The 11,036-nt window shown below is 40.4% G+C and overlaps 1 protein-coding gene across 1 annotated transcript in view; it reads right to left on the reverse strand.

Annotated features, from left to right (window-relative positions):
* LOC124140116 (testin-like) overlaps window positions 1-10,378 on the reverse strand; it is an 82,700-nt gene extending 72,322 nt beyond the window's left edge. Inside the window, exon 1 of the mRNA XM_046507502.2 lies at window positions 10,101-10,378. Within this exon, the coding sequence (XP_046363458.1) occupies window positions 10,101-10,145 (45 nt within the window). The 5' untranslated portion in view covers window positions 10,146-10,378. The remainder of the gene's footprint in view (window positions 1-10,100) is intronic.
* Window positions 10,379-11,036: the final 658 nt, after the last annotated feature.

An 11,036-nucleotide genomic window follows, 5' to 3' on the forward strand; every position in this document is an offset into this window, starting at 1 on the left:
TTATGGTCATCACATTCACAGTGCCCAGCGGTTCTTCAGAGCAGGATATTAGCTTTTTCTTAACATTTCATTTCTAAATATAAATAAAATATTACAATAGAATCACTGATTTGAACAAGAAATGATGATTTCATAAGTAGAAACCTGCATGCACAATTTCAGCTTCATCAGTCAAGCAGAATCAGGGAAGACGATATTTATTATTTAAGAGCATCGTAACAGTGCAAAGGTCTTTCGTTTGTAAAGGGCAGTGTCTGAGTTAATGGGGGTCATGAAGTTTTGTATGTTTTAAATAGTCCATCACAAGAATCAGACCACTCTTTGAGGTTCTGTAGGTCACTAGTCCTTGCCTTGATGGCCAAAGCGATGACTGTTATGGCTTTGACACACTTGTCAAATTGACGAAAATGCTGGCTTGGCATCCATGGACAGTTTGGGCCTGCCTTCACTTGCTTTACAATTCCTACATCCAAAGGTGTAGGGTGGCGTAACTCTGCCTGGATCATCCTACCAACAACCTCTCCCAATGTTGCTCAAACAATTTCTTTTCAAAGTCAAGTTTGAATTTCTGGACAAGGTACTTTAGTTGTAAAAAAAACCCTATATACTATGTCTGTAAAGCAACATTTACCTTTTGCCATTGCTCAACAATGTACCAAAAATCAAACTATGGCAAAAAATAGTATTATATGTTATTCATAAAACCGCTTTGCTGCATATGGTATTTCATAATGATACATGCAGAAATGGCCAAAAGAGATATGGCCAAAAAGGACATTTTCAATATGGCCACCATGGCTAAATTTGGAAAAGGTTCTGAATTCTGAGTGACAATGGTGAGTTAAAAATCTTGCACTTATTGGTGAATTAAATCATGCTATTTTGTTCTTCTTTTGTATTGGTAATAATTTTACTTCACGAGATATTCTTAGGAAATATGCCTCAAGTTAGACCAAAATGTTTTTAATAACTTGTATTTTGGCATATTGACCAAACACATCTGTAAATTAAAACCGAGAAAGGGTTGTTGCCTTATGTTCCACTAACTGAACAAGACACTTGGCCAAGTGGCACACATATCTTCAGGCACTTCCTTCTTTTTGTTCAACCTATACAGTTTTTCTAACTGTTGCTAATGGGTCTGGCATTGCTATTACGGGTCCTTTAGATACAAAAGAGCTGGTTACCATGTCTGTAAAGCATATATATCAAATTTGTTTTAAAAATTGATTGATTGGCCATATTATATATACACTACAATTTTCTCAAAGCATCATATTGGAGATGAAACAGGTACACTATCCATTTATTTAAAAAAGACCTCCTAAACATGTAAAAAATCTACCCTGTCGAGAACTGTATCTCAAATACAGGCCTCCCTGGTGGAGCCGGTGACGTATGGCTGCTTTAAACACAATATGCAATTTGATTTCAATATGGGTGGGCTTCCTAAAGGACAGCCACAGTAGGGGGCGCTTCTCTGCCTCCAGAAAGACACAAGGTGCTGCTCCACCAAAGCATACTTGCTGATACAACTGTACTCCCTTCGCGAGCTGGAGCGTCCGTCTAGATGTGATAAGCCTGTTCGGAAGGAAGCCTTGTAGAATGCAAGCGCTTTTACAGCTTTTTGGGGAAAAGGAGGGGTTCATTTTTGCAAGTTTGTGATTTTCAGTTTGTGTTTAGCACTGGTGTACCAATGAAAATATTTCACAAAATGATTTAAATCTGGTGTTGTGATAGTTTCACGCTTAGTATATCCGACCACCAAAAACACTGGTGAATGATGAATAATGAAATGATTGGTAGGCTTCAAGGGGATGAGAGCGGGTGCTTAGAGCACCCCAGCACCCCAGCACCCAAACCCCTCACTAGACCCGCGTATGGAAAGTAAATCAGCGCCAGAACAGCAAACGAGAAATAGTGAGACATTAGAAAGCAAAAGTTTAGAAATTGGACACATTTCAAGTTACAGTCTGTCTCACCATGTTAACTCAACAACCCCCCCCCCCCCCCCCCCCCCCCCCCCCCCCTCCCAGCCCTTATTATAATGATATAACCCTAATTTAAGCAAGTCTAGATTTTTTTTCTCAGGTTCAGGATCTCACTGGAACTCCTTTTAAAGGGACTTGTTGTGTCTATTATTTATATATTTTGAGAGACTAAGCGTTAGTCTAAACATCACACGACGAGACTATTTTGAAATGACCGTATGTCCTGATAAACGATTGTCACTGAAAACAAATCGTGTTTCTTCGCACATTTCAATGGATCCTGTACTGGTGCATGATGTAGGTGCTGATGTTTTGGCGACAAGGAGCATACCAGGCAGGCTTCGTGTGATCCAGGGAGTCATCTGTGTCTTGGTATGAGCAGCACGAAATTAGGCGTCACTTTTGGTGTGCCGGGGGTTAATTAACCATTACACTAAGAATGCTAAAGCTTATCGCATTGTTTAGCATAACGTTTCCTTTCTTCGACGCCACTATGTTTATTACTGTATTCTGTACCTATAAATTTCTTCAGTTCGGAGGAAATCATTTGAAAGACTGAACTTGAGAAGGAAAAGAAAATGTATGTAGCCTTTGTTACAAGCTAAATATGCAGCCAAACGCTTGCGAAAAACAATCTCTCGGCGTTTACAGTGTGTAGTGTTTTGCTTACAGCTGCACCTCATCTGTTGTGGAAGCTGTGCAGCATATGCAGTGTGTGCAGTGTGGTGCATGTAGATAGTCAAGTGAACGTGCACAGCGACGTCAGCTGCCGGTGACGATGGGGATATAATGACAATATTGAACATCGGTTGGTTAAACACGTATGGAAACACCTGGTCGTGAGATGGGGAAGTTTGTACAGAGATTCAATAGGTTCTGTAGCCGATGGCGTGCCGCTTCCATGGGTTAATGATCATGTCAGACGATGAAACTTTTTGACGTACGTGCTGGTCTCAGCAATTAATTGTGATAAAAAAACATCTCCTGGTGATGATGTGGGATATGTGTTTCAGTCATCGCTTTGAAAGTAGAAACCCACAAAACCAACTTACACTTTTACACCCAGCAGGTCCAATGAACTAAGTTTGTTTGTGAAATTGTGAAATATCAAATGGTTGCCCCAAGAACCTACATGTTACCGGTGGAAATATTCTGTCACGGTTTTAGACTAGGTCAAAGGAAACGTGTTCATCTAAAACACGAGAATATTGATGTGTAAACCTCTATAACTCGAAGTCCTCGGCTCCATCAAAACTGTATCGACTTATCCGTAGTTCTAGTCGATGACCATACCTCAGTGACAACTGGGATCTGTGGGACCATAATGTTACATCGTCTTAAACGATATGTCGAGTCAACAGTTCGTGATAATCACTTCAGATTCACAAATGATCCAACCATGATTTTAATGGACCATAGATAATGCACAGACATACACTATCTCTTCAGTTGAAAAGGTTAGTTTGGTAGACAAGAAATGTAAACACAACGTTGGCAGTCATGAAAAATACTGAATAAGGAGAATATGGACCCCAACCCATGTTAGTTGAAACATTCGAAAGATATTCAGACCCTTGTTTACAATATACTCCTCCAAGTAATACCATACCCAGTGTTCAAATAAACTTTTTTATTAAACGCACGGGACGCAGTTCGTTAAAATTCATATGTTTATTTTTGATAAACGATACCCAACACCCAACATGTTTTGGTGCACCCTAATTTGGTTATCGGGGAATAGGAAAAACTCGGGGACACTCGGTTCATACACTACAAATAAGCTCTCGATCTATCATCGATTTTGCAACATTCCTCTCGACACAGCAGCGCAGTTTCATCCATATCCCCATACTTTTACCGCTCCATCATCCTAAATGTATTTTATAGTTGATCTTATCGGGGTACGTAGCAATTAATGTCCTTAAGCGTAAAAGTCCAAAATGGTAGAAAAATGTATCTGAGAGCATCTTCATCAGCCCAGTGACTCACGACCTCCTGCTGCTGATGGAGGCAACATACCATGAAAGTACTCTAGCCGTTTTTGTTCTGCTTGAGGGTGTTCATCTGAACGATGATACGATGTGTTGAAAATAGCCTCTTTTTCTCTCAGACCTTTGCAACATTCATTATGCCCTGGTAATAGATGAGGCCAAAAAATAGGATGAGATTCAGCAACTATCGTGGCATCCTTCCATCGTCACATAATTCAGCAAACCTCTACGTAATGCTAAAGAATATGCGTTTTTTAAAGTATTATTTTAATACTTTTTCGATCTTAGACGTTTTATCATATGTTTTTGTGACTGGCCTCAACTGGTAAGAACATTCTAACACAATGGGATACGTCTGTATGCATTGCTACGTAGGCTTGTTGGCTGTATAACTGACTATTGCATTCTTCACAATTAACGCTAATCTGCTAGCCCGAGAAGTTGCGCTGAGGTAAAAATTCCTTTGCGCTATAATTCTGAACCAGTTCTCAAAGTTTCGATATTGCTAATAATTGGAACTGAATAAAATTGAAAGAAAACGTAAACATTGTTGAACATTTCGTCTACTTCAAATCGAGTTGTCCAACTATATTTGCATGTACGAATTATCTAACGGCCATCGAGATACCATTTGTTTATGAAACATAGACGCCGTGAAGGAGAGCTTATTAACTGAGTGTCAGTTCCCGTATCTCAAATATCATATATCAGGAATCAAAATTGTATTGTGCGAACGTTTTGCTTGATAATCATATAGTGCAATGAATATGATGACGAAAAACGTGAAACCAGAGAGATGAAATCATTCGTCAAACCTCGGCCATTTCCGTAACGCAGATTGTGACCACAAGCGGTCACGTATACCAGGCCACGTGCCAGACAGGCCACTCAGCACGTGCGCCTAATTAGCAACTGATGGATTAGTCTACATGATGGCTAATGTGCCCGAACTGGAGGTTCACACGTCGAGCTGTCACTGCAGAATTCTCCATGTCTGGGGAGGGTCGCACATGCCACATGCCAAGACCACGAACAAATTTCGAAACCTGAGAAAATGTTAAAGTTTAAAATTGGTGTGACACGACGTCGATTTGCGACATGCTTTGAACCAAATTATCCACTCAAGAGGAACTGATAGCTCATAGGCATCAACACAATCCAAGAAGTGGGGTATACCACTGCTAGTCTCGCCTTGAAATTTGACATCGGTGAATAAATAAACTCTGTGGAAGTTCTTTGTATTATCAAAAGGGCGCCATGATTTATGTGTTCTCTGAAGAACGTGGTTCTTGATAGAAGTACAATAAACTACGGTTATAACGAACTCAAAGGGACCAATATTTTTTGTTCGTGACATCCGTAGTTCGTTATAAGCATTACAACTAAAGGTTATCGCAAATGGCCGGGACCAAAAACAGCAGTTCGTTATATCCGTCAATTCATTATAAGCGTGTTAGTTATAAACGTAGTTTACTTTAAATCATTTTTTTACAAAATCGAAACTCCACCAAGAAATCATATGTATTATGTTTGGCCTAGTATGTCATACAGACCCCGAAACAAATACATGTATATCCAATACAGTCCATTCAAGTCTATAATATTTGGCAAGTCCAGATTACTGCAGTATCTGAAAAATGAAGAAAGTCTCTTGGCTCCTTTTGTTATACTGTAATATAACAACTGTTTTTTCCGTAAAATATGTTCATTTCAGAGACTAGATGTTAGTCTATGTTTGGCCAAACTACTATATGTGGTATACAACTGCAACAAGTTTTAAAGCTATTCAACCAATCATATGCCAGAACATTTAAACTGCAAACATTGCAACAGTTACAAATAGAAGCTGCTACAAAATTCTGTCAACATTTTCTGAACAATATTAACAAAATCAGTCAAAGACTGAATTATCTTGTTCGTCCCTCCGTTGTCGCGTGGTAGGAATTTCTAATTTATCCCTGATTGACATCACTTACACAAATCTATTTTCAGAGGTTTGAGCCAGATTATATATAATTACAGCGACATCTGATGACATAGATCTTCCAATGTGGTCACATCACATAGAGGCAGCACAAGCAATGTGCCACATATTTCATAATCAGTGAACCATCCAATGTAATTCATGTCATACACCAGAGTTGATCCTAAAGAATGGAGGCGACGTATCAAGTGCGATGTCAAAATCGGACAAACACGTCTGTTTTCTTGACCTACTCACTGATATTGATAACTGTTAAGGGTCTTACATTCACGATATAATTAGAATTTAACCTCCAACCCCTCTTTGTAACAGTAATATACAGTACTACATTGTACCCGTGAACATCCGGGGTAGAGTAGGTCTTCAGCAACCCATGTTTGCTGTAAACGGCGAGTATGCTAACAAGCAAGAGGCGACTAACGGGATCGGGTGGTCAGACTCGCTGATGCACATGACATCAATCACTTTATTTTCTGGTCCAGACTCGATTATGTACAGACCGCCGTCATATATAGCTGGAATATTGTCGAGTGCGGCATTAAACAACAAAGTACTACATTGATTCGCCTTGTATTAAACGCACACTTTATCCTTCATGAAAACTGTACCCATTGGAACCCGAGTGCAGGTTCGGGATCCGTCATCATCATACGTGTATGTTACTTCCGGTAGGACGAACGCCATGGTGTGATACTGGACACGGCATTGTGAAATGTTTGTTTGTTGTTTTACACCACACACAGCAACATTCCACTTATATGACGGCGACCTGTAAATAATTGAGTCTTAACCAGACACTCCAGTGATTGACATCATGAGCATCGATCCACGCAATTGGGATACCATGACATGCATCAACCAAGAGCCTGACCACCCGATCCCGTTAGTCCCCTTTACGACAATCATTGTCACCTTTTACGGCAAGCATGGGCTGCTGAAGACCTATTCTAACCCGGATGTTGACGAACCGCTTAATGAAATTATCAGTACTTCACTGTGATAGTCCCCAAGGTGAGCCAAGGTAAGTTAGAGCTAACGTATGACCTCCATTACACTGCCTGAATCCTAGAATGGTTCGTCATCGAGAAAATATTGCATATCTTTCTACGCGAAACTTGTGTTTGTTTGGTTTGGTTTTTTTTGTTAGGGGTGGGGGTGGGGGATCGGTAGTTTCTATTCGGTACTCGTGTATGAACTCATCGTCTTGTTGCTTGACCTCACAACTATTTAATATCAATCCGCGCCTATTCCGATGACGTGCGATGTTTACGCCTCAAAGCCACAGGAATCCTTACGCCAGTCTCGTCACTAGCCAAATAACCACCGAGTGTTTTGGCAATAATACCCCACTTAGAACAAACACGTCGTGTTTACCATCGTTTCTCTAACTAATGTCGAATGGAGACAGCATCTGGTATAACAGTCACTCCACGCCGCACCTACAGGAATCGGTAGAAGTTAGGCGTTGTAATGCGCACCTGAAGCATAATTTGTCAGACACGGGGAGAACATGACCTTACTGCACGGCCAAGACTGCTTGCCATTGCCAGGAACTGAATTCAAGCCACAAAATATTCTTCACGACATAGCTGGAATCGTGGCACGTAGATGAGCAGTTTGCATGAACTGAGTTTAAATGAGCAAACACTGAATCACGAAGCTTGGTCCAAAGCTGCGCTTGAAAAATTAGTTCTGTTCGGAAGCTAAAAGTTTGTCGGTCTCGTTAATGTTGACATGTGTTGATGTTTTCTATCTTGCAGATCCCCCAGTGTGATACCCGTCAGAGAAAATATTTATCAGCAAGGAAATTAGTTCCGTCCTCCGCAGCACAGCGGGGGCGGTGAACATTAAACGGCCTTTGTGTGTATGTACAAAACTTGTATGGTCAGACCACAGTGGTCAGAACTACTGACCCCGGTGTCCTGACATGCCTCCAGCGGCCAGCGAGTCTCACGATGGTGTCGGGTTTAAAGCAGTTAGGGCTATGCTATTGCTCTGATTAGCCCCCATTGAGCATTCAGTCTGTATATAGTTCTTCAGATGAGTTCTGGAGGTGCCACATTTCTGTTCATTGTGAATATATGTGATGAAGATATAAAGATAAAATACTGTTCTTTTATTATATACAAATAATTTTGAACGTCTGTTTACTTGAATTGACATTGTTAGTTTTATGATACAAGTCAATATTTAAAGATTTGCAAAACGAAACAATAGAAGTCACATGTTTACAGAATAATGGTTCTGAAAGTGATGTTTTAGATACCGTCTGACATACGTTTTACATTACGTTTCAATATTTCGCAAACTTGAGTTTTGATCCAACTTTTTTTCTGGTACTTTGTTTTGTTAATAGTAATTATCGTGATCAATTATGACAATATTCAAGACAGTCCATTGACGCATCGAAAGAGTCGCTCTTTTCTATCTACAAAAAGCACAACATTTGACACCAAAAATATTAAATAATTGCAAATATTAAGTCGGAACATACACCCATCCATTTTGGTGAAAGTCAATTGTCCGTCTTTTCTACCAAACCGAGTACTTTTCGGGCAAGTCATCCAATGGACTTCACAAAGCGCCCAATCACACAGCTGCAGTCCAGTGAAATCTTTCAATCACCAACCTGATATGTGATCTAAATGTACACACCCTGGTTCCAACCCCAAGGGACTTTGAGGAAGTCTACATACAGACATCACAAGCACCGCTTCGTGCAGTTCGTGCACTATCAGGCAATGCGATACGGTGACCATATCGTATGTCGAAATTAGTGACCTTGTGACCTTGACCCCACACCAGATTGTCATTTCCCGCCATTACTCGTGGTGTAGAGTGTCAGTTGACTGCGCACGGATGCCCGGTAAAGTATTTACACTACACGACACCACTCAATCTTTTCTTGGCGACCCAAAGCCTTCATGGTTATCTTCTACCGTGTGTTCCATACTGTTATATAGACGTATAGTGGTAGGATCTGATAGTTCCGGGATAAAATGTGAGTGACTCACCGTCGCTAGTACACAGTAGGTTGTATGCTACATGAAAAACTATCAATGCTGCAGTTTCTTACAACCCATAAACAAGTGTCTATGATTAAATTAACAGGCGCGTGACTTCTCAATAGGAAATACTTCCTACACGATATGGAAATGACTGAAAACAAAGCATTAACATACTGAAATATCCTAAGATTAGGATTCACCGAACTAAAGTTCCGTATAACTTCTAGTACCAGTACTTCAATAAATGGACCTCGACTCTCTTTAAAAAAAGATGGAGCGGAGATAGGGATGAGAATGTTGTGGGGGGGGGGGGGGGGGGGGGGGGGGGGTATATATATATATTATATGTTATTCAAGAGAGACAATTAAAGTACCTTTGGGAATTGGAGACACCGTTCTCTGATTTGTGTCATGTTTGCCCATATTTTTCATATGAAAATACAAATAGTCGCGTTACAACAATATAAATAGTCGCGTTACAACAATATAAATAGTCGCGTTACAACAATATAAATAGTCGCGTTACAACAATATAAATAGTCGCGTTACAACATGTCCAATGACAATACATTGCCTTACTTAAGAATACGGTTATGAAAATATCCGTTAATCACTCTCATTTCCAGGGTTGTAACACATGACAGATTATCATAACAGGAAGTATGGCCAACTGTTGATGAATAACATCCAGGTCACATGCTGGTGATTGGGAAGATCGCTGTGCATGCAGCAAGTTATTCACGGAGACTTAATGCGGGCGGTTATGATGACTCCAAAATACTGGATGTAAATGTCAAATCTAACAATAATTACAGCTGCATATATAGGACACACTTATACTGACAAGATGGCTGACTGGTCTCTCATTAAGACCTACTGTTTGCCCTGCATCTGTTGTCAGTTGTAAGATAAGCGCGATGCCGACAGCACCCCCACAGTAAAACAACCGTCGAAACAGGTGCCGTGTGTTGCCAACACTAGTCCATAGCGCGATTCGTGATTTGGGAGGGAAGATCGCACAAGAGAAGTGCCCCCTTCAAAAGGCATGTAAATTAGTTGTATTTTGTTATTTCTACATTATACAAGTCGGTAATGAGTATAATGACAGTCTATTAAGTTTACTTACATGGGGATTGCCTGGTAACTCCATCAAGCCATGGTGCTCGGCCATACTCTTGTACTGTCTCTCAACACTTTAAGTACCTCCTTATCGTCAAAGCGTTGCCCTGACCTTAGGGCGGTTCCAGTCCGTGTATGGTTCCTCACACTGTCCGACCGTCCCCCGGGCTTGCTCCAAGTGACAGAAAAGCAGAGTACAGACTGACAGAGTTCCCACGGCTGACTACTCCCTACACCGCTCCTAACGCCAGCAGACGCCAACACTCGCCGATGACGTCATGGCGCGCGATGGGGTTACGAGGTTTTCACGTTCAACTCTGAAACGAAGTTTTGTAATTATAGCGCTATTGATGGGTTTCGCATATGCTCCGGGTTACCCTTGGCGTGAAGAGGGTTCCGCTAAACATGAGACACAGGTATATATATATATGAATGATAGTCGGAGAAAGGGTATTGTTATTACCAACCATGAGTTAAATGGTTTTGAATGATTTGTTTATGTACTCGTGCAGTGTTTTGTAGAACGCCGCAACAAATAATGCACGATTTGGGCTCTGTTTTTCAGTTTTCAGCCCTAACCGAGGATATATATTTGAAATGTTTGTTGAGTTGTAGTAAAGATGGCTGTATGTTGTTTAGCCGTTTTATAATCAGTTACAAAGTGGAAAACACTAATGAATATTACCTTCGTGTTGTTGTGTGGTATAGGTGATTGAAATGGAATTTTTATGGAAAATCTCAACGGCGTATTTAATTTATGCATATATCCATCTAAATGTGAATGGTTACCAATACCATGCATTTAGTATGCTGATAGTTTATAGTGAACACCTAATTATCTTCTCAGTCAATAATTATGTGAGAATTCAATAATTCAAGTTCAATTAATAAGTGCAAACAATTAATTACTGTTTTCTATAACCACCGCCGAGTAACCTTTGGC

Source organism: Haliotis rufescens, unplaced genomic scaffold (genome assembly GCF_023055435.1).
Source record: "Haliotis rufescens isolate VD_foot unplaced genomic scaffold, xgHalRufe1.0.p SCAF_23, whole genome shotgun sequence".
Taxonomy (NCBI): domain Eukaryota; kingdom Metazoa; phylum Mollusca; class Gastropoda; order Lepetellida; family Haliotidae; genus Haliotis; species Haliotis rufescens.